Source organism: Lichenostomus cassidix, chromosome 2 (genome assembly GCF_008360975.1).
Source record: "Lichenostomus cassidix isolate B80296 chromosome 2, HeHo_3.0, whole genome shotgun sequence".
Lineage (NCBI taxonomy): Eukaryota > Metazoa > Chordata > Aves > Passeriformes > Meliphagidae > Lichenostomus > Lichenostomus cassidix.
In genome coordinates, this window is record NC_139482.1 from 60775883 (window position 1) to 60800497 (window position 24615).

The 24615-nt window shown below is 42.0% G+C and overlaps 1 protein-coding gene across 1 annotated transcript in view; it reads left to right on the forward strand.

Annotated features, from left to right (window-relative positions):
* The window catches only part of NFATC1 (nuclear factor of activated T cells 1), a 111276-nt gene that overhangs the window by 56302 nt on the left and 30359 nt on the right, over window positions 1-24615 (forward strand). Inside the window, exons 7-9 of the mRNA XM_085051719.1 lie at window positions 4067-4122; window positions 5370-5502; window positions 18831-19517. Of these exons, the coding sequence (XP_084907845.1) occupies window positions 4067-4122; window positions 5370-5502; window positions 18831-19517 (876 nt within the window). The remainder of the gene's footprint in view (window positions 1-4066; window positions 4123-5369; window positions 5503-18830; window positions 19518-24615) is intronic.

The following is a 24615-nucleotide window of genomic DNA, read 5'->3' on the forward strand; positions in this document are numbered from 1 at the left end:
GTGTTGCTCTTCCATGAGGAAGATCTGTATGTCATGATCTGCAAGGCTCTATCTATGAATAACTGGTACTGCTAGATTTACACTGTTTTTTAGCCCTGCTTCTGTGTTAAAACAGACCTTTACAGTGCCTTTTTATGTGGAAATCTTGTAGCTGGGTGTGGTGGGGAAGCCGCTCGGTGACTCATACTGCAGGGAATTCCCGGATGAATTACAGTATTTTTACTTCTGGACTTGAGCGCAGTTTCCTTCAATGCCTGAGCGAGCGGCCGATGAGAGCAGGCTATAAAGGCCCATTCACCGTTCAGCTGCCCTATGTAAAAACAGGGTGTTTATGCTTTGCAGAGCTGAAAATCCACCCCACATAATCCGTGGGTTCACAGCATTTCGTCATTAGGAATCCCAGGTGCACCGAGTGTCACGGCGACGAAGAAAACAAGGCAGAAGTGGATGGTGGTGGAGCGCACCCGGAGCAGGGATGGCTATAAATAACAAGGATCGGTCTGTAAATGTCAGGCTTCCTGACAAACCTAGTGTCTTCAGCTGGCAGCAGTGCGGATGGCCACCTGTCAGCGCAGCGTCCAGCCTGGGCAGGACAGGGCCATAGCAGCTTCTTCTTCCCCTACACCTCTGTGCTCCAGCGCTGCCTCTTTGGAGGAAGAGGGATTTGAGGGTCATTCACCCAGCCCGTGCATGGTTCCCCCGTGAAGCCTTGGCTCTGTCGGGTCAGTGGCTGTTGCTGATGGCAGTGAGGGAGTAGGGCACTCCACCGGGGATTCTGCAGGGCTTCTGCCCTGCCTCTCTGTGCACGGGTGTTTTGTATTTATTTCCATTCTCTAAAAAACCCTCACAAAATATAGGAAACCAGTATAATACCGTGACCTAACTTTTTAGCTATATAAAGAACTGTCTTTCTCTTCAAATTATTGCACTATAAATCTTAAACATGCCAAAAGAAAGCCAAGCGTTTGGTTTGGAGAAGACACTTCTTATTACTTGGTAAAAGTAAATAGTGAAATGAAAGGGAATGAAATAAGAGCTTTGGAAAAGCTGTTTTCTCCCTTTTCCTCCGTGCCTCCTCCTCTCCTTCCTCTCCTGACTCCATCTCCCCCCCTCCCTGTATAACAACTGCCCATTTGGTACGGTAATTCCAGAGAGCAAACTTTAACGGGAATGCCTGAAATGTGTCTGCTTCAGCTTTGTGTTATGTCTGTAATTTGAATTATTTGCATTTTGGAAAGGTATAAATTGCTCGGGTGTACTTGGGTTGGCTGGCAGCCAGGAGGGAGTTGCCTCAGGCCCAGTCCAGGCGCGTTGCTGCAGATGTGGCAGGCGTACAATGGAAACTTTTGTGGGCGAGGAGCCCTCACTCCTCCAGCACACGCTGACAGGAGGCGGCATCCCGCCTGCTCGCCAGGCTCCCCAGCAGATGGGCACTGGGGCAAAACCGTTTTCTCCAGCATAGGCGGACTATCTTGAGGTTTAGGGTTTTTACAAACCATTCCAAAGCCATTATTCCTTTTTTTTTTTTCTTCCTTTTTAATTTCAGCTGAACTGTTTAAACCTGCAAAACATGTTTACTGTAAAAGGTTGACGTAGTGGTCTAAGGTTTCCCTCCTGGAGCTGGTCCCAGTCCGTGGGTGTTGAGATTTCCCTCTTGGTTCACCAGACGTAATATGAGGAATTGTCTTTCTTTTTTTCTTTTTTTTTTTTGTTTTTTTGGTCTCTTCCTTCATAACAACTTTTTCTCCCTGTGTTTTTTTTAATGAAATGTCACTAGCTGTTAATGAGTTGTCTATTCCCTACTTCTTCCCTCTCTTCCCTTTCCCCTCGGAAAGGGAAGAGAGGGAAGCGATGGTCTGGACAGCGATGGTCTGGACAGCGATGGTCTGGATAGTCCCAAGGGAATTTCTTGAGCAAAACCCATATTGTTCTTATTAGCTTCCAAAGACAAGCTACGGCTTTGGATTTTTATTTTCCTAATAGTTCAGATTGCAGCATCTAAAATACTTCTGAACAAACTCCTTTTGTAATCATAAAAATTTCAAAAATGCATAAAGGCAGTGCTGCGTGAAATAATTGAAAGATTAGCTGGAGATGGAGTCATTTTGAATTTTACTGAAGTATCGTCAGGAAATAAAAACCAGAAACCTGAATCAGATCTTTCGTCTTGCAAAGCACAAATTAAACATAGCAAAAAACCTGAAGTTCTGGTAATCCGTTTACAAAGGCAAATTGAACAAATGTTAACTACTAGTCTGGACGTCTGTAGGTTTGAAAAAAACAACCCAGCAAACCCCTTACAAAGCAGAAGTTCCTAGTATTCGCAACGTGTGTGATAGTGTCGGTGTTGTGTTGCTTTTATAACTGATTGCATTAATTAGGGGCAGGCAGGAAGGGCTACAGGGGCTCTATGAGGAGAGGGCTGGAGGTAAAGGAGGCTGATCCCAGACAGGGGATGTGTCCTGGCTTGCTGAATTTTGGTCAGTTTTTTTTTACTCTGACAGCCCAGGGGAAGCATCTGTTGGATAAATTGTGAAGTGATTGCCAGTCCTCCCGAGAAGTCTACTTCAATTCTGGAATACTCCAAAGGCATCGTTAAGGAGACTTGAGCGCAGTCTGGCTGCTCATTCTCTCCCTGCAGCTGAACGTGGCAGTACCAATTAAAGGGATTCCTTTTCCAGCGTCACAAGTTAAAATGTAGGAAGAAACTAAGGCTAGAACTGCTAATTGTTCTCCTACGGGAAGACCTGCCAAATCCACTGTGGTATTTGTGCTGCAGAGTTCATGTTCTGCTTCTTTCCATACATTAAGAATGGGGTTTTGGACATTAAAACAATCGCCAGGGACAGTCCCTCAGCAGCATTCCTTTCACAGTAGGACAGCTGTACACAAAAATATTATTTACAGACATTTGTAATAAATCAGGCAGTTCCAAATGCGTCACCTCCATCCTGGCCATGAAAGTGAAGAGAGAAGAAAAAGTGCATTCACTCTTTTACCTTTCAGAGAGCTGTTTTTCTAAGGCAGGCCCACATCCATGTGATGAAGTTCAAAATAACTAATATTTGCATTTTCATGTCCCAGTGCTGCAATAAATGTACAAAAGAAATGACATAAGGTCTCAGTTTCTCCTTCATTTCAGTAACATCTGACAGTGGTGGGACTCAGGAAGCTATGTGTGCCTCTGCTGCCCAGCTTATCCAGCAGTCTGCTTATGGCCTTTCATTTGTGTTTATCTAGGCCTGCAGAATGGAAACCTTACAATCTGTATTGTTTTTCTCATTTCTTTCCTGTTCAGGTTTGAAGATGCAAGGAAGTAAAAGCCCTCCTTGTTGTCCAGTGTTTTCTGTATCCATGACATTTAGGAAAAATGACCAATCAAAACTAGTTTCTTCCAAATGACGTGTTCCCAGAAAAAGTTATAGTTGTGGCTTAAATCTATGTTGGCTTGAAAACAGAAATTCAGTAATTTGGGAGGACCCAACACACCACTAAAAGCAGTTCCAGGGGTGGGACGACTTCAAAATGGAGTCTAAAGCTGTGTTCCTCAGCCTATGGCCTTGCCTTTTGACCCAAGCAGCAGAATTATGACTAGGAGTATATTAAAATCAAATCCTGCATGGCTAAGTTGCTTCCTTAATACTGCTTTTTTATTATTATTATTATTTAATATTAATGTTGAATGTGACTTACAGCATAAGTAGTGGTCCAAAGGCAGCACAGGTAGTGGTATTGTTGTCTGAAAATTCAGTGAACTGAGATGTAGAACAGTTGTGTATTTTGTCCAGTCTAGTGGCAGAACAAACTCACAGTGGCTCTCCCCCATTGCAGTGTCGTGCGCTCTGGACTGTGGTTCTTCCCTCCAGAAAAGCTAAAGGGACTCCTGTCACAACTTACCCAGATGGTTCTCTTAGCTGGGCAACACTTCGGGCAATGTGTTGTGAGAGCTGCTTTTCACATATGCAGTGCCCCTTCAAAGAGATTGTTTTTCCAAAAGTCATTCCTTTCTTGGCTTGGTAGAGGAAAAAAGGACAGAACTAGATATCTTTTTTCTTTTGTCTTTTAGATGGTCACCATGTGTGGGAAATGGAAGCCAAAACCGACAAAGAAATGTGCAAGCCAGTAAGTCTGCCTTAAATATTTTAACATCAAGATGAAAAATATATCTTGCCTTCTCCAGCACTGTTACTAAAGAGGGATTTCCAAGGCTTTGGCACTGAAACAGAACAAGTACTTAGGCCTCCCCTCCTGGAAATCTTTCTTTAATGCAAGCATGGGATAAAAAGCCTTTGCTGGAATCTATCCCAAAAGTAGGAGAGACCATTTGGAAAATATTTTTTCATTATCCAGGATGGGCCAGTCCCATCTGCTCATCTTTTGTCTTGCTGGGTCAGTTCTTCCCTGTGCTCTCAAAGCAATTTCTGATCATTTTCCTTGGCTTTCCTCTATCTTCAGCAGAACATGAGTCCCCTCACAGGAGATCAGCCCCACGTTGGAGAAATGTGGCTCCCTCAGCCATGACTCTAAGTGGAAAGTACGTCCACTATTCCAGGTCTGCAGGAATGTGCAATACTTGCAAACCTACAGGCAAACAATTTAAAGATCTTGGCTGAATTCAGGTCAAATGCTAAGAAGAGCATTCCCTGTTACTCTTTCGAAAAGGGAGTTTTTGATGGTCATAGCAGATTTCACTGTGCATATGTGTAAGATGATGCCCTAGAAGCTAAGTCATTAGCTTAGCCCTGTGCTGCAGCATTTGGTTTCTGACAGTGGAAGATAATCTACACATTCTCCAGCCCTTTTTCGTTTTGCACTAGATGTTCTTGCAACAGTGAATCTCCCAACCACAGAAACTAGCATGCTTAAAACTTCCTGAGTTGTTATATAAAAAAATACTGCACTGTGGAAAATGGAAATATTTGAGTAATGCTGTCCTAATGCGTTTCAAAGGAAATTTTGTTAGGTTCAGTTATATCAGGGATGACCTGCCAACTGAGCCGTTGTGCTTTCTCCTGCTGAGTTAGAGACTGTGATTTGATTGTGGTCCCAGATTCTTGATAGAGGCAGGATGAATAGAGCCTTGTCCATGTGCAGTATCATATTTGCTGTCCAAAGGGAAGAAGTGAAGGCTAGTGATTTTGTAAAGATCTGAGCCATGATAAAATAATTTCCTTACTTCTAGAATCCTTGGCTTGGACCCTGGGGTTGGTGGAAAGCCATCCTTGCCCACAAAGCCTACCAGTTTCCCTTCAGAGAGTGTTTCTCCTTGTGAGCCTGGGCACCTTCTTCTTGGGCTTAACTTTTCAATATTATTGTACATCTTGACTGCCTTAGTCATGCCTTGACTTTCTGATTTGTTACTTTTGCAGAATTCATTGGTGGTTGAGATACCACCTTTCCGCAATCAGAGAATTACTAGCCCTGTTCAGGTCAACTTCTATGTCTGCAATGGGAAAAGAAAGAGAAGCCAGTACCAGCTTTTCACCTATCTTCCTGCTAATGGTAACAAAATTAATTCCTTATCTCTTCTAGTAAAAATGGGAGATAATGATGATTTCTTAGAAAGATACATGGTTCTGATAATTCTTTAGTACTTTGAGTATTTTGGAGGTATACCTGGTGCTATAAGAGTGAGAATAAATCCAGGAGAGCTGCCTTTGTCTCTGCTGCCCACACAAGAGACCTTCTCTGCAGATTATTTCCATTTGCATTGGTGGCAGAGACTTTTTGAAACAAGGACTTCTGCTTTTGGGTGCTGAAGAGCCACAGCATGAGCTCACGTGTTTGTGAAGGTGCTGAGCTCTCTGCTAAAGTGCTGTCAACCCTTGGTCTGACTTTCTAACCCCAGAGGGTAAATTGCATTTGAATACCATTTCTGAATTCACACCACAACATTTTAAGTATGTTGGGCTCTGAGCTGGAGGTGGTGTGTGGATTCTCCTTGCAGTCATCTGTCACCTTGCTGCCTTGCACAGTGTGAAAATTGAGATGGACAGCATGGGTTGAGATCAGAGTACTCCATGCAGAATGCTTCATGGATGGGAAATGTTCAGAAATATGAGCCAGTATTTTTTTTTGAGCTTACATTGGTAGCTGTGAAGTGACAATAAAGTCACTCATGATAGCTGAATTCCAAGCAGGCTTGTATGAAGATTTTAATAGCTAGTAAATGTCGATTTTTTTTTTTAATTTTTTTTTTTTTTAATTTCTTTAATACTTGAAATGGCTTATACTGAGAACACTCCTTTGGGGAAAGTAGGGAAAAAAGGTGGTTGCTTCGTTGTTGTCTTGGAAGGAAGAGGAATTAGAAAAAATCACTAGGTTATGCTTTTTATTAGACTTTCCAAGCAAAAATAATCCTTCTGTGGGAAATACCCGCAAAGGAATACTCAAGTCATGTCACAGGACTTGAAGAGGCATTCTGACTTTTTGTAGGTGAAGTCTCATAATGTACACGTTTGCAATTTCACCCAGTTATCATGCATGCACTTTTATCAGGACTTAAATTTAAAGTTAGAGTACAGGAAACCTGACATGGCAACTGAGTGCTTATTGCATGTGTTCTGTGTAGCTATGCTTCACTGAATCAGCCTACTTATGCAAACTTCATCCCCAGTGGGGATGTCTGTGTATATTTAAAGACTGTTCATCTCTTAAATCGGAAAGAAAAAGAGTTGTTATTCTCTTTCACAACACTTTTCAGCAACAAAAACCAGTTGTAGAGGCAATCAGGTATTGCCTTGTCAGCCAAGTAACCCTCATAAATATTTCAGATTCAGGCCTCATGTTAACTGCTGTTTATTAAGCAGCATCTTCCCTCCAGTCTTTACATAGGCCCTTTCTTATGATTGTATTCTAAACCCTGGGAACAGTGTGCTCTCCTGCAGAGTTGGTTTATGCTACCATCATTCTATGTTTGAAACATTTGATTTTTCATTTGATGTGAAGAGATGGGAATATATACCTAGTGACAGCAGACCTAGTGACAACAGACAACAGCCTAGGCTTTATTCTGCAAAGACATCTTTAATTATGGTAATTGTTGAAAACATTAGGAATCTTGTTTAGTCTGCTGTACCAATTTAAATTCAAGTGAAATCTTTTCATTTCAGTGTAAGGAAACCCGAAAGAAAAAGTGTAACACCAGGGAAGGGTAGGGTAAAGGAAAGCAGGTATTCCTAGTAAATATTCCTTCCATTCCTGTTTGGTTCTCCACTACCATTCTCCTAATACATATGCATATGTGCGTATAGGTAATTGAAAAACATGTTTCGTTCTTTGCAGCCTCTCCCGTAGCAGTGGTAAAAGTGAATGTGCTTCTGCAATCATCAGAATTAATAGTATAGTATGTTTTTATTGTGCATGTGTTGTAATGCCTGTGTTACAGCTGTAAGGTTTTGCCCTTACGTGGCTGGTGGTTTTTTTCATCATGCCTTTCAAAGATAGATACAATCACCTCAAATATGTATTTAGAAAACATGTACTATGACTGAATCAGTCATTTATGCTGCTGTATTTCTAGGAGTGTTTTTAGGCTTTATTTGATTTCAATCACAGTGTTCTTTTACTGTTTCAAGACACTGTAGAAAACCAAAGTCTGCCTCATGAAGAAAAAATACCTGAGTCAAGAACCACTGGGTGATCAGTGTAAAAAAAATGTAGATGAGATAAGCATGATTTTGGCCCGGGTAACACTTTGTCTGTTGTTTAAACAAATCCTACAAACAGAATGTGTAGGGTTTTGGCAGGCAAATGTCAGAGTGATCTCTGTAAGTGTAAGATGTGTAAGTGTAAGATGTGGTTTTACACAAATCAGATGCTATCCTGTAAGCTGCTTCTCCTTCTGTGCTTTAGGACCAATCAAATGCTGTATTTCAGTGCCTACCATGGTTTTGTAGGTATTTCTGTGTGAGGGAGCTTTTAAAAGCTTCATGACGCACATCAGACATGTATTTCACAGCTCAACTGGACTGTGCCAAAGCAAAATACCGTATATGGACTAAAGCCTAAATATTGTGTGAGCCCCCTGGCCATGCTCCTGTGTTGGGTGTGGGCACACACAGACCAGTGGCAGAGCCAAGGGCTCGCTGTGCAGCTCCCACCCCCACCGCAGGGCAGTAGGGGTTTTTTTCTGTAGCTCCTATTTCTCCTCATTCCCTAGGGGAAAACAGCCAATGGATCCAGGGACACGTGGCCTCATTCATCCCACCTCCCATGGATGGTCCTATAGCATCTCCATGGAGTACAGCTCTGTGACATGCAGCCAGCACAAGCTGCCATCTCCAGCAGAGTGTTATTTCGCCGCCACAGGGCTTCTCCCGTGCTGCGGAGATGTGGCAGGATTGTACCTTTCCTCTGTTAGTTCAAGTGTTTCGCAGAGCAGGAACTTACTTGGTGAAGATGAGTTCCTGCTTCAGAAATAAAAAAACTGCTGTAAAAATGAAAATCTTACTGCTCTGTAAATGCAAAGTTTAAATAACAAAACAAAATGGAAAGTAGACGCTTCACAAAAGGAGCCAAGGTCTTGAAAATAAGTTTGCTTAAGTCTTTGGCTTGGGACAGATTATAAACCTAAGTATTCATAATCCACTTTTAATTGAAATTTTGATTTATTGTTCTGCTAAATTTGAGCAACTCCTGAGTCCTGTATTAGCCTGTATTGTGCAGAAATTACTGTAATGTCATTTTTTTAGTATTACTTCAAGGATACACATCACTGAGCAATTGTATATCAGTTTTGTCCTGGAGCCTGCAGACTGTAGGCTCTTGAGACTCCTCCGCAAACATGCCTGGTGCAGAAATATAAGTAGTTTCCATACCATTCTGGCACAGGTGAATTCCCACAGCTCATATGGTAAGTACTGATACGTATTGCATTGCCGCATCCCTTCAGAATATGAGGAGGAAGGCTTTGGACCAGGCGCTGCAGTCAGGAGTCTGAGCAGAGCGCAATGAGCAGACCCTTGGATGTTCAGCTTTCAAAGCATCTCTGCTGCTGTGGGCTCTGTGCAGGGGGAGCTCTGCAGCTCTGTTATGTGCAGCAGAACATTTTGGAAAACCACTGGCAAACACTGCACTTGGGAACCCTACTGTCTAGAAAAATGCTTTGTTTCGATTTCTGCTCATGACTGCATATCATTTTGTTTCTATGAATTTATTATATCATTGGCCCATATATGCATTTGAAACATGAGGAGCAGTTCTCTGAAATCACTAGGTGTAAGCAGTAGCATTTCAGGGTAAAACTAACCTGGAGAGTCTGAAGAAGCACGGAGGCAACCAGACCTGTATGCTGTGGTTCCAAATCCAGTATTTTCATCTGATAAGAAAGCTGAAGGAGTTCTCCTGCTCAGAAGACTTTAAACAATGCATGATAAGGATTAGATGTCTGTCTGTTTACATTTCTTTTAATTAGGTGCAAAACTTAGAGGAAATGTGTTCAAAACTTATTTTGGCAGATAGGAGTGAGTGCTATGTTTTCTGTTATCCAGTGAATATTGATATCAATAATGTTGAACACAGGAAGGTTTTTCTTTGAATTTTATTTAGACAAGTGGCAATATTTGACTAAGGAAAGACAGGCTAGTTTGTCTAGAAAATATGTAATAAAAAGGAAAAAGGAAAGTCGATGTGTTTCTTCTACTGGAATGAAAAATACGCTTTTGCAAAAAGTTGATCATAAAGCATTGCCAGTTTCTGTTTCTGTCAGGCTTCTTAATTGTCAAAGCATTATTAAAAGATAATTTCATTGCTTCTAGTATTTATTTAAATGGTGTTGATATTCTGGGTAATTTTTACTGTGAGATACATTTTGCTCCCCACGGGGCCAGATTTCCAACTGCACAGCCTACAATCACAGAGCCAGCATTTCTGCAATTCCTTTGCCTCCCTGCTGTTATTTTCACAAGTCTCCAAGGTGTTGAGCTCCTCTGAAAACCTGGCCGCAGTGACTTGGTGGGGATGGAAATCCTTTGAGTCTGTGTGTGTGGAGTTGTGCTGAGAGCCTGCCTGTGGTGACTAGATATGCCTTAATATTGTGGTTTACAGCCCAGTGGCACAGAAGTGAAGCTCTTAGCGTTATAGAATAGAGTCATAGAATATCTCAAGTTTGAAGGGACAATAGGGATCATTAAGTCCAACTCCCCGGTCCTCGCAGGACAACCCCTTGGTGTACATCTGAAAAGGGTGACAACTGCCCACAATGCATTGTTGTCAGCATCCTCCTGACCTCCTGCCTCTGCTCTATAATTATCCCGTCCGCCATACAGATGGGTACAGTCAGCACTTTTCTGGTGGCTGCCTTGAGCAGCCATGCCTCTGTTTCACCTCAGCTCTTCCACCCACACCTCACTCTCTAAGTTAAAAGATGACATCAGCCACCTTAGCAGAAAACTACAAAATGCGGATGCAAAGTGTTGCTGCTCTGATGTGACACAGCATGTGGCTTGTGCTGATTGTCTCCTGACACTTCTCACCTCTCAGTATTTGTTGAATTTTCCTGCTTGAGGTCGGCAAAATTATTAGCCTAGTCCTTTATGCAAAACAATGGTGATTTGGGGGCTGCTGGGCCAAATGCGGGGCCTGTGTTGTGAAAGGATCGTAGCTGGTGGCTAGTGCAATATGACCACAGCAGCATCTCAACAAGGGCACTGAGCGTGGCTGAGTCAGGCCTGGAGCCTCGGACCTGCTGGAGGCATTTCCATTCACAAGAGTATCCGGACTGCTGCAAAGCCAGCATATGGCAGGACAGGGCAACAGAAGGGACAGGGTGAAAGACTGGCCTCAGGGACCTTATTTTAGGTGAAAATAGGAATCAGTTACTCATTTTTTACACTATACACTGACAGAGTTTATTTCATTTTGGCTACTCAGTGGCTGATTGTTCCTTTTGAAATTTAGCAGAGTAACTAAAAGCAGGCAGGGTTTTGTCAGAGTCCCATTCCCATTTAAGACAACCACAAATTTCATCATTGCCAGGTGCATCAGCCCCTCCACTCCCATCCAGGAGCCGCACGAGTGTGTGGCAGAGCAGAGGAGGCATGTGTTGCACTCCCCAGCATTACACCCTCAGGTGCTGGGTACCCACTGAAGCTGCCCACGCTTCATCCATTGCCCACGCTTCATCCAGGAGACATCCATTTTCAGCAGTCAGCCAGAGCCTAGCCAGCTGCATCCAACCTGCTGATGGAGTCAGTCTTGAGCGCTATATGGAGGTGGAACGCTGCCTCTGTGTGGTGCTCCATCTTCACCTGGAAGGCCCGGAAGAAGCATTGCCTGTGTGACGTCCCTGGGACAGGCAGGAGTTGACCATGAGCAATTATCACCCATAATAGTTACCTTGCAGTGCATAAAATTGTCTTTTGTCAGTACCTCCCCTTTCAAATATTCCTCTTCAGATGAGAAAACCTAGCCTATAGTTTTGATCATTGAACTCCTCTGCATGAGCATTTTGAGGACTCCTTTCCTTGCTTCCCAGTGATTTCATATACATATGTTAACAAGCATGGGGCTTTAGGATCTTCCAGTTAGCTTAAAAGCCAAAAGGTAAAATTTGTGTGAGTGAGCATGGTTTAGAATTACATGGGAGATTACATGAAGATGCTTCTTTTTGTTTTTCTTGAGTGGCTGATCACCATCATTAATCTAGCCCCATGATTGATCCTAAAAGAGATGCAGTGGTGGAAGCTGCTGGAGGTGAAATGCACGGGGCAAGGAAGTCTTGCTGATGGTGGGAGAAGCTGCATCCTCCTCTGAAGACAAAGACCATGTTAGAGCCAAGGTGGCTGAGGTCAGCCAAATCCAAACACCTCTCCAGAGAGGGTGGGTCTGTGGGTAGGACTGGTGCAGTAAGGACGCCCTCCTGCCAGCCTGTCCTTGCTGAGCATCTCACATGACTGCCAGTGATGAGGACCATGGGGCTGCCATTGTGCTGCTGACTTGCAGGATCCTGCCTGCAGACCCTGCTTTCCTATTCTCCATGTGCCGGGGAGAAAGGGTAAAGTCAGCACTGGTGGTGTAGTGTTGTGTAGCATCATCAGAAAAGACCTTACCCCAGTGACATAGAAAGCCTTGGCCAGTGCAACCTGTGTGTTGTGCACAGCAAAACCACCAGCTGAAGGCAGCAGTTGAGCCAGGTGCTGCACCACAGTGTGGAAGCAGTGCTAGAGCAGCTCAAGTGGGCATATCACAGGACTTGATTTTCCTATTCAACATTGTAGTATTTAACAAAGTGTCATGATGGAAAACTGTGCCTTTTAAGAATTTTTATCTCTTTCTTTTGAAAGAAGGTTAATGCATATTTTCTGTACTAGCACAACCCAAATGCCCTCCACCTACCTTCCACTTCTCCCACCTGTTTTAGTAGTGGATGCAATACCGTATATTATCTTCTGTCTCATAAATATGTGTAGAATAACCTAATAGTTTAACAGCTGTTAAAAAGCATTTAGCAAATGAGTTATCTGGAAAGCACTTCCAAATCAGGTAATGGCACTGTCCGAGATTATATGCTGAGGTGTAAGTGCAAGGCTTCCATCTCCCTGGAGCTATTCTTGTATAAGAGTGTACATATGCATCTGAACCCATAAAAATCTATACACAAAACCCAAAAAGGGCAGGCAGGCATGTTTTAGAGTTAGCCATCCTGATGAGCAGCACCAGTAAGCAGTGTACTAGCAAGACAGGGTGAGTTCAGATACTTGCGCAGGTAAAAGTTGCATTCACACGTGTGTTGCCTGCAGCGTCTTGATAGCAAGAGGCTCCCTTTGTGTCTGAGTCACTGTGCTCTGGATTTAGTAACTAAAAGCAAAGGCTTGATAGCAGCTTGACCTTTAAAAATGTTGTGGTTTAACAGGTGCCTAGGGGAAAACACGCACTTCACGGACAGCATCTGCACAGGTCGTTGTAGTGACTGTCTCACAAGATCCCTGGGGCCAAGTGCTTATCCCTTGTCACTGAGATTGCCACTGCTGCACACATGTTGGCAGGGCATTTCAGGAAGTTTTGCTCAGCTGCTGCTGCTTGGGTGTTACTGAAGCAGGGATTATGTTTTGTGAGGGCAGCAAGACCCTTGCCTCTCCCCGACACTGACTGCTCCACAGTCAGAACAAGGGGTGAGGCCTCAAGTATGCTGGATCCAGCCAGTACTGCAGCAGCAGCCAGGATTTTGTCTTTGCATTAATTCAGAGTGGCTAAACTGTACATGGAGATGCGTTCACATGTCTAGCTAGTCTCTGGTCAAACAACAGCAAAGCAGCAGCAGGAGCTGGGGTGACCTATGCAGTGTCTTCTGAAGGTGTCCTGACAGTATCGAAACTGACTGACAAGGGTGGATTTCAAAGGCACAAACAGCCTTTCTGAGCTCAACTCAGTAATGAGCATTTAGACACCTAACTGCTCAGCTCTCTTTGAAAGTCTCATCCCAAATTATTACCAATTGCAGACATTTAGTCCAGAAGTTGAAGAAATGTGTGTGTGCACATGATGGAAAAAGTAGTGTTTTGATTTTCATACTCTAACCAAAATCTGTGTGCTGGTGCCAGGGAACTACATCATAGTCTGCACCATGAAAGGAAGCTATTTTGTTGGACAGTTCAATCAAACTTAAGGGTAAAATAAATACATTGTAGTGCCTAAATGTCTACACTGGTAATACATGGAAATGGGAATTTGTTAGTTAAATGTTAATCAGGATAAACTTCTATTTAATTTATACAGATTTATTTTTTAAGTTCAAATATTTTAAAAACATCCCCCCCAAAAATAAAAGTTTAAAACCCATCTGGATTGCTAAAGTGCAAAAGCATACACACTTGTTAGAATTGTCAAAAAATACATATAATTTATATCTGAGCACTTTCTGACTCCCTTTACTGAATGTGCATGATTTATTATTTTTCTTCTAGGTTTGATATATTAACTTTTTACCTGCTAGAAAAGCCTTTCATTTAAATGTGGGCTTGCAGAACTGGCTGAAATATTTCTCCCAGATTCAGACACATACAGAAGGACCATTGTCTTCCAACACTGCCTTGGTATGATGTCATAACCCCGATCTCTCTGAGTAAGAAGCTTTGATTTATGGCTAGGGCTGCTGCCAATGCGTGGTTCTCAGAAATTCATGTTAAATTAGATGACATAACGACATGAGTTCAGAGTCTGAGAAGGCATAATCGAACCATTGAAAACCAATTAGAAATTAATTTGCTTATCAGACTAATTTAGAACAGTGATCTCTGTCATATTTTAATATTGAAAATTGAGGACTATTTATTATCAGCTGACCTAATGCATTGTGAAGTAACAGGCATTTAAAAATTCACCACACCAACCAAACTTGTGTTCTTTTTTCTCTTTTTAGGGCAAGGGCCAGATCCTTCAGCACTCTTAATTGAATAATGTTCCTTCTGAGACTGAGCATATATAGAAAGAGTATCATCTTTTGTTTTTACAATTTCACAAATTCCAGCTTCATTTCTGCAGTTTATTATAGGCGAATCTCAGTGTATGGCAAATTCAGTCACTATTTTTTGTTCTAGCCAGCTGAGAGTCTGCAAGACTGGGTGCTATCTCAGCACCATGGAGCAGTTTTGAGACAGAACAATTGTTGCTATTTTATATGGTTTTGCTGGATTTAAGAAATTACTATTTCTGCTAAAAGTGCTTGCAGGTTCTGAACAACTGTAGGGCTTTGCAGTTAATTGCCAGCCCAGGCCTGCTGTGTGACTAACTAGGATTATCTCTTCTAGCTGGCAGGATTTTACCAAGTCATTCAAGATTTGAAATATTTGAGCTAGAAGTTAGTTAGGCTAATAATTAGAGTTAGGCTCTGTTAAGTATTAATCCTGAGAAAATCAATGGTACTGTCTATATCACATTGAATCTCCTGTGTGAAATACTCAGTTGTGGAAGTGAGTGATGATGGAAATGGATGTGTGTTATGGCAGTTAGCTTACCATGCCTCCCCAGAGATATATAACAGGGCTCAAAACCCCCTTTTCAAGCTTGGGTTTGTAAAGACTTGCAGTTCAACAAGCACAAGTCAGTAGGTAAGTGGTAACTTGCGTACCCAACTAGCCAGTAAACAGCCCTGTCTGCTGTGCAGAGGCTTCTGCTGTGGGTTGCCCAGGGTTCTCCTGTGCACAGCCAGGATTTGGATTTGGTCCTTGAGGGTCCCTTCCAACTCAGGGTGTTCTGTGATTTTCCTATCTAGGAGAAAATGGTGAAGGTGGGCATTAAGGTTTGTATCCTGTTCTCAGTCAGCTGCAGTTGCTCACCCTTGCTGAGCATCTCAGTCCCCCAGAAGTCAGTGAGACAGGGTGTGAGGGTATGTTAGTTCCTGGTAGACTCATTACAGTGTTTGAGTAATGCCATAGATGCTGTGATGGTAAGTGGGTAGCCAGTGAGGACAGTTACAAGTTGTTCCTGCATTGGTTTGGGAAGGTGTGCCTTCAAATACCATGGCTCTTACTTTGGGCCCTCTAAAGTCCTTTGAGAAGTGGAAGAAAACAGTTGCCCTTTCAAAGAAAGAATATAAGGTGATGTACACCTACTTTTGACGCAATCAGAGTATTTTCAGAATGACCAGATCAGACTCACAGCTAGTTTAAGTTGAATTTGCAAGTGCAAACAGATTTTTGGTCTTTGTTACTCTGTTCAGTGAAGTTACATAGGCTGGGGAGAAGCAGGTAACAGAATAGAGTACCATAAATAAACCATTAAGTGATGTAATGTGGCAATTTATGGTATTGTGTCCTCTACAAGTCAAGCACTACCGTTGTTCATGTAAAATACTAAAGCTGAGTTATGGCCAGAAAGGGGAGGGTTAATGTCTCACCTTGACATGCTCAACTTTACAGGTCTGATTCCAGATCATCTGGATTATAAGTAGTGGTATCTTCATGGAAAAAAATAAAAAATCCTACACACCTTCCTTCTCCAAACTGGTATCCCATGAAGACATTTGCAGTTTTTTAACAGGGAATTAGTGGCTGCCACACCAGTTTGTAGGATGCACATGCTCACTCTGCATGGAGTTAATTGCTATGCAAATGGCAAAGCACAGAAAAGTCAGATACAAATCCCTTCACCATTTCAGCAGGAATACTTTTTCTGTCTTCCTGTGTGATACTTATTCTAGTGATGAAATTAGCATACAAACAAAATATAGAATACTGAGCAAGTGATGACTTTTTTTACTGTGTTGAAAAAATACATTAAAAAAGGTAATGGAGACAGTTCAGTTGAACAAGTTCAAGCAACTCTAAGCATAAGTGCAGGCAGTATCTGTCCATTTAAAGACAGTTTGTTCCCCATTACATGAAATAACTGATGCTCAGAAGTATTAGTTCAGAGCAAAACAGTGTCAACAGATATCAAATAAAATGGAGGTGCCATTTGTTCTCATATCCTTCTTTCTTGTTTCCCTCTCTGGCTACCAGCCTGCCGTTAGCAAACAAACTACTGTGACTTGCCCAGACTAGCCCTGACCAGTCTCTATTTTCCTATTGAACTCTGAATTTATAGGCACTAGGAGTGTCCTTGTTTGCTGTCACCATCTCCAAGTGAGATTTTGGACTAACAGGTGTGCAGCAGAGTTCCTCCCACCCATCACGCCTTCACCTGGTGCAGAGCCGGACTTACTAGTGATCTTCCACAGGCTGCAGTATGTCTATTTCACTGTAGCGACACACAAAAGGAGATTCACAGTATTCATGGCCACTAACCAGACCTCCAAATGGACCCCATAGCATTGCTTTTGTAAAGAAAAAACTCAGTGAAGTGATATAAAAGTGTTTGGCAAGCCAGGTATCAAAGATGTGCTGCAGAAAAGCTACAATGAAAAGCCAGGCTGGGATCAGGAATCTGCCTTTTGTGCAGCCTCCAGCCTGCCTGCCACCAGGGCTATAACCCTTTACTAGGTTATAACAAGTCAGACAACTCCAGGATTTACAGGAGTTGTATTGCCAGTGGTTGAGCTTGGAATTATTTAGCACAGGTGTTTCTATAACAGTGATATATTGGGAAAATTCAGTGTTCAACAACCATCATATTTCCAGCTGTGCTGTGGTTAGTGCTAGCACAGTGAACCTGATATAAAACATGTGAGAATATTTGCTAGCTCAGGAACTTGTTAAAGGTATTTTCTTACAATATCTGAGCTGCTGTGTTTACCTAGGTGTGTTTCTTTGGTCTTGCATTTTCCTAAAGGGTGCAATAGTGGTTTTGTAAAGCTGTCACTGAACCTGGAACCTGCTTCTCTGCTACCAAGTGCATTAGTAGCCCTGCTAGCCAGTGTGCAGCACACAAGCTGATGAAAATAAGATTATGAGAAATCCAATGACAGTCTATCAGCCCTAGCATATTTGTCTTGAGCAGCACCTGTGCATCTGTTACGTATATAGACCTCTTTTTATTAGAGGTGCTAGAAATCTTGAAACAAGTGTTGCAAGCATCTACACGTAAAAGAATGTAAAAGGAACAAAGTTAACAAGGGGCTCAGGGACTGTAAAACAAAGGTAGTGAAGTGTATTCACCACCAGCAAAATCTGTGAGTGTTAAAAGAGGTTTTATATGTACACATGGACAAGTGTGCATTTTAAGGGGCTCAAAAAGACTCATACACAAACACAATAAATGGCTGGACAATGTGTAAAGGCTTTTGTAAAACACATGCAAATAAATACACAGTCAGTGACACGTAACACACATGTATCTGAGCTGCATTGCGGAAAGGTGTTTCATTATAAACTTTGTGCCACAATGAGTTGATTATTAGAATATTCTAAAAAATATTCTCTGGTGTCACCAGAAATTTTTGCATCTGTACTCAATTGCTGTATGCATTAGAGTCACACCTCTCTAGGAGAAAATACATCTACAGTGTAGCTTGGCCCTATTATTTGTAATTTTACTGATAGAGAAAGGGGGTGAATTCTACCTGTGCACTGCATGTGTTGTAGGAGAATCTTCAAAGACACCTCTCTTTGATTTTAGAGAGAAAGTAAATGCTGAAAAGAAACTTTGATTTGGGGTAGGGTCTTCTGTGATTTGAGAAGGCAGCTCTACATTTGTCATGACTGCGTTGATGCTCATTGACAATCATTTCTGTTCACATTCTGGTCGTTTTTAGAGAAATGACAGCTCAATTAGGGCATTGTTTGGGACAGTGGGTAGAGCAATTTTTCTTGGTAGTCAGAGACTGACTGACATTTGTTAGGAGCTGGCATTAAAAGCAATTAAATGCAATTATGTAAAAAACTAAATAAATCAAATCCTACCCTGTATAAAATACCCTCATAATTGAAAACTTCTTCTACATAGTACTTTGTCATGTATCTTTACAACTTTATTTTCATTGAACTCTGAAAGCGCCATCTCTACCTTATTATACTCAAATTTACTCTGTGTACAGACATTTATCAAATGGGCCATCGGTAGCTGTAGAAATGCTGTAGAAATGCAGAAATGCAGTACTCTATCCAAGTTAAAATTCTTGCCTTGATTACTACAAATCCATGGAGCCCTTGGGTCCAAAGCTTCCACTGAAGCACAGCTATTTGCAAATAGATTTTTATAGCACATTAGTGCTGGAGGAGAGTCTAAAGAAAATAGTCCTTTTCAGTATTAGAACCAGCTGTGACTTTCTTGTGCTGATGACTCATTCTTTTTTTTTTTTTTTTTTTTTTTATAGGGTGGGAGAACTAGGCAAAAGACACACAGAGTCTTATTCACGACGTTGTTTGTTTTGCAAAGGGTATCCTAGCCACAAGCCAACTTGATCATACCAATATGCAACTCATGTTTATTTAAAACCTTTTTTCTTTTAACAGTTCCAATTATAAAAACAGAACCCACAGATGACTATGAGCCTGTTCAAACCTGTGGACCAATGAACCAAGGCTTAAGCCCTCTCTCTAAACCGTACTACAGTCAGCAGATCATGATGCCTCCTGATCCTGGTTCATGCCTCGTGGCCGGCTTTGCCTCCTGTCAGCAGAGAAATGCTGTGATGTCACCCTCTCCCAACGCAAGCCCCAAGCTGCACGACCTTTCGTCCTCTCCTTACAAGTGCATCCCCAACCCGGGCCACAGTCACCTCGGACTTCAGCAGCCCGCTGGAGGTGTCCCCACCATACAGGAAGTGCCAAGGTCTATAGTTGTGCACCCAAGTCCCCCCGAGCAATCATCTCACGTCATGCTGCAGCCGCAGGTGAGTCACCATCTGAGCAGTAGCTGTCCCCTTGGTTATCAACAAACACTCTATCCCAACAGTCCCTCTTCTCCAGTTCCATCTGTTACCCAAGAGCCAACCTATTTGCAGTCCTGCAGTCCAACTCACTCATCCATAATGGGTCAACAGCAGCAACAACTGCCGAAGGTTCACAGAAATGAGTCTCCAACAACCCAACCACTGTCATTGCCAGAGTTACATGAGGAAAGTAATCATAATTTGGCCCCTATTCCTGTAACGATCAAGCGAGAACCTGAGGAATTGGACCAGATGTACCTGGATGATGGTAAGTCTTCCACAGCGTAGGTTTGCATTCACCATGTTGCTCTATCAGTGAGTTCCCTTAACCCTCCCCTTTTTTTGAGTCCTGGTGAAAAAAAAGGTTCTATTAACAGCCTGGTGGAAAGGTGCGGACTTTGCTTGGATTGTCTTTACACAGGAAAGGGCCCTTTCATTACATTTGCAATAATGAAACCACATTATTTCAGCATTAAATGCTGTTAGTTAGCATAGAGCTCTAGCTGCATGACCAATAGCTATGTTGTAATAATCGTAGCTGTCTGTTCTTGGCTTATGTCCGTGCCAGTGACCGGTGGAGCTGCAATGAAAACATATTTAACACTGTCCCATTCATAATGCAGTCTGATGTGCAAATCTGTTCATTGAAACTAAGTGTTAAACTGCTCTACTTCAGCTGAGAAGGTTCAAATTAAAAATGGAGGCATATCTTTCACTGTCACTTTTCCCCCCATTCTTACTGTGACCTTGCTGCTGCTTATTTTTTGTTGTTTGTTTTGGTCTGGGGGTTTTTTGGTTTTGGGTTTTTTTTGTTTTGCTTTGTTTTTTGGTTTTTGGGGGGTTTTTTTGGGGGGTATTTTGTTTGGTGGGTTTTTGGTGGTGTTTGTTTATTTTGGTTTATTTTTTTGTAAGATTCTGTATATGTATATATTCTACATGCACCACTGAGAAGTTAAAATGCTGTGATAAACTTGTGAGACTCTAGTTCCCAAAGATTTATTAGCTGAATGTAATAAAAGGGCTAGTATGGAATTTGGTTATGTGACTTCACTGAACTGCAATTTCGCATTTGCTGCTAAGTATCCTAGTAGTATTCTGGACCCTCACCTTAATGCAGGATGTGAATTCCCTTCCAATAACCATGTAATTTTATATCACATACCATGCTAGTTGAAGAAGAAATGCCTCTTAAATGGCTGCATTGAAACTAATTGGTGCCAAAGAACATCTGAATGTAATTGTCCTTCAGGGAGAATTTAAAGACAATTCATTGCACTGTTTTTTTTAAAAAGGACATTTTGTCATTCTATTTTAAACAGCATGCTATTCACTGAATAAGGATTGCAAATTAAGGTTCTGAGCCTGAGTAGCAGCCCTTTGCTTTTCAGCTCTATGAAAATTATTTTCGTAACAGAAGTTGTTGTTGGTTACATGATAGAGCATGCTAGAGAATTTTTCCAAATTAGCAGTTTAGATCACTAGTTTTGCTCAACACATATTGTGACAAGGTTTTCTTCATACAGTGTGTGTTTTTATCACTTACCTGTGCTATAAGGGGCACAGTTTCAACAAACTAAATGAGAAAAATACACAAACCAAAACAAAAAGCCATGCCTGAATTTTGGGTTTGAGAGAAAAACGAACTTATCTGTGTAAGGAAGAGAATTCAGATAAATCTAAACCTAGTATATAGCTGTCTTTCTTAAAAAGCACAAGAAGGAGGCAGCCTTCCTGCTTTACCTCTCAAAAGTCCAGCAATGTCTTCTCTGACAGAAACATGAAAGCTGCCTTTGGCTGGTCTCTGCTGGAGAGATGGGACTCTGTCTCAGCGATGAAGGGTGAATGAAGCTCCTCAGCCATGTGTGTTTCAGGTTTCTCCTGGAGGAACAGAGGAACTTCGTTACCATGTGGTCTGAGAGACAGGTTTTAGTTTTTTCAGCAATGCCCATTCTCTCAGACAAAGCGTAAATGCTTTAGCTCATCTCTGTTCCATCACTCTCCTCTGGACACATGCACATCAGTCCCCTGACAGATGATCAGAACTAGAAGCCACCATGTACATCTGCACTGATATTTGAGGTTAACTTTGAATATCTTGTCAGCTAGCCAAATTGAGATGTACTTCCCTTTGGGATCCAGCAGGCTAGCAAAATTATGCTATGGCTGACCACAAGAACTGTAGTCCAAGAAAGAATTCATAGACATAACTGACATAACGACGAGAGGGAACTCATGGCAGTCTCAATATGAGATATAGAGTAAGCTCCATTTTATTTCACCAAACGAGAGACTTATGTACTGTTACAGATCTTACCAATTATCGTTACACACACACCTGCAGTCTGTTCTCACACATTCAGGGATCCTCCTGTTAACTCCCTTATTCTTTTCTCATAACACTTCTGACTCCCTAATCTTTCTCATTACATTCTTCCCACAGAACATTCTCAGGTAAACAAGCCACTGTAGCTTATTGGAATTTTACTGAGGCCTGAGAATGCTGAGGCCCTGCTCAGGTTTATTCAGTTAGCATAAGTTTTGCTGGAAAACTGCGTTTTCCAACAGTTCCCCCGTTTCGTTTGTGAGAACAGACATTGTCTGTTATCAGATTAATTTGCTTTGCTATAAGTAATTCTTATTATTAGAATTGTTATAAATTTACTTAAGGAAATTTCACTAGTTATTTAGATGTGTTGCCATGGTCTAGGAACTGTCGTTGCTGAAAACATTCACTTCACAGGTAAAGCTTGGAGAACTTTTCCCGGGTAAGGACTCCAAGTTTACCTGGAAGAAGGTTTAGCTTTTATGAACTCAATTTGGTAAATGAAAATTATTTGATCACATTTTGATGCAGAGCACTTGGGACTCATGGCATGTTTCCCAGACAGTTAGAACCAAAGCTTGGCCAGAGCTTAGGTGCTAAGTGGAAGGGTTTTCTTAGAACATCTTATAAACAAGCTTTGATTAATATCAATAAGGAGAGTGTCTTAACATGTTATTATTTTTGTAGATAGCTATATAAGGTGAGATGAAATATTTGAAAATAGTAGATATTATCATTTGACTTTAACTAAGAAAGATAAAACTGCAAAGGCCTTTTGTGAATAATAATATAAACTAACAAATTTAAAACTTAAAATTAATATCACTGAAAATGAATAAAACTTAATAAATCTGATTTTAAACTAACAAATAGGACTTAACTATAATGGAATTTAAAATTGATATCACTTTAACAACTTAACTCTAACAAAATTTAAAACTTAACAGAATTTAAAATTAACATCACTTAATATTACTTAACAGAATTTTAACTTTAACAGAATTTACAACTCAATAGAATTTAAATTCACTATTACTTAACTTTAACAGAATCTACGCTTAACCAAAAGTACTTAACAGGTAGTTTAAACTATTCAGTATAACTTCACCCACAGGTCCTCATTCACACATCAAAACTCTCAAGAAATCAAAATCACACTCTCATCAGTCACAGGTTTCATCCACATTAAAGCATTCAACACACTCTCAGTAGGCCTACAACATTCACACATACACACAAATGCTTTAGCAAAATTCAGCTTTCGTTTAAGGCTTTTAGTATTCAAGGTGTTATTTTTTATCAGGATAATATCTTGTTACAATGCTTCTTTATTAGTAAATCGCTGGAAATAGGTTTTGGTTTCGGTGTCAGTGCAGCCAGGCTGAAGGAAGAGCCGATCTGCTCCATCTGCTTGAACATTTTCAGGGAGTTTCAATTGCTGAGCTGTCAGGTGGTGAAGGTTTGCCAGGACAAGTGCTTACAGAAAAAAGCCAAGCTCAGAGACATTTCCCTGAAACTCTGGAAAAGCTGAAAAGTCCCAAAGTTACACTGGATCAGCCATAGCAAGGCTGTGCTGCTGGTTAACATGGGGCAATGGGTGTTTCACCCTGCAAAGCGAATAATTAGAGGTTTTGGAGAGAACAGCTGGAGAACGTGTTCAAAGATTTGTTTCTGAAACTAGAGAGCGCAGCGGGACCGCTGCCGCCATGGGGAACGACATAGACGTGATTCCCGAGCGGGAGATGAAGGATCTCCAGTTCAGAGCACTGAAGAAGATTCGCATCTTTGAAACTCTTAAAAGTTCTCCATTGTGTATCAAACTGCAGTTTTTGCTGGCAACGCTGTTGGTTAGTTCTGGTTCGCTGCTGAAGCTGTCAATCATTTCTTCATCCTTGGGGAGGAGCAGAGTTTAGGGTCTCACCATAGGCATCAGCGTTGGGGCAGTGAAGGAGGCGTGGATGGCTCGTGGCTCCGCCCATCGGGGCACCCTCCGGGACCTCTGCTCTGGTTGTCATTCGGCCGGAAACCACGGTTGGAGCAACTTCCGCCACAGGTCTCCTTGTGTGGTGTGCCGGCGGCGCGCAGTGAAGGGTAGGGGCCGCCGCTTCTGCTCGGCTACTAGTCGCTTTCTGTTTGTTCTTTTTGTTTTTACAAGCTTCTGTGCTGTGAGTATCTCTGTTGCAGCGGGAACACCAAACTTTTCTGTTACAGTTCTTTCGTATGTGTCTTTCACTCCCACATCGATAACATCAGAATGATTTCTGGTTACTCTGTTTCTTTACCCGCGATATCTGAGCGCATTCTAACATAGTATTCAGTTGTTCTGGCAAAAGTTCAACAGTGACTCTCTCAAACAAAGCAGCTAAGATGTTTTTCGTTGTAAAATTGCCAAGCTCTGTGATACATTGAGGCAGGAACAGATTTTTCATCCAATCGAGTAACTTTGTATTCTCGGCTGTCGGCAGCGCGGGAGAGCTACTATTCTCCCCCCCCCTCCCTGGCGGGGGGGGGTTTCCCCGGCTGCGCAGCTGCCGAAGTTCCCCGCATAGCAAAAACAGCACAGTAACTCACAGGTTTCTCTCTGCTCCATGCAGCTGCCATCTCCTGCGCCGTCAGCCCCACAAAGTTTTGTTCCGTGCAATGCTTCTGTAAGCAGGCTACGACTGTACTCCATGGTTTACCAAGCTTTCTTGCAATTTTATCACAGTCCAAAAGTAAAATAGCTTCATAATTCAACAACTCTCCTACATCGAATACTGTAATAGGATTTGTGAAAAATCCATAAGCTTGTCCTACCACTATCAGGCCCATTAAGTGTGATAGGCTAGTTTTACTGAGTCCGTGCTTTTCTAAAAAGCATAACAATAAAAATTGGGCTACCTCTGTTTCCATTCCGTACCAGCTGGGTTTAAAGTTACGTAGTCGCCGCCGTCCGCGCTCTGCTGGGGCGTCTCTGCTTATAACGCGGTCGCCACGGTCAGTGCAGCCTTTCCGAGGTTTATTAGCCCATCCGGAAGCGGGTCTTTTTCGGCCCAGGCTTTCA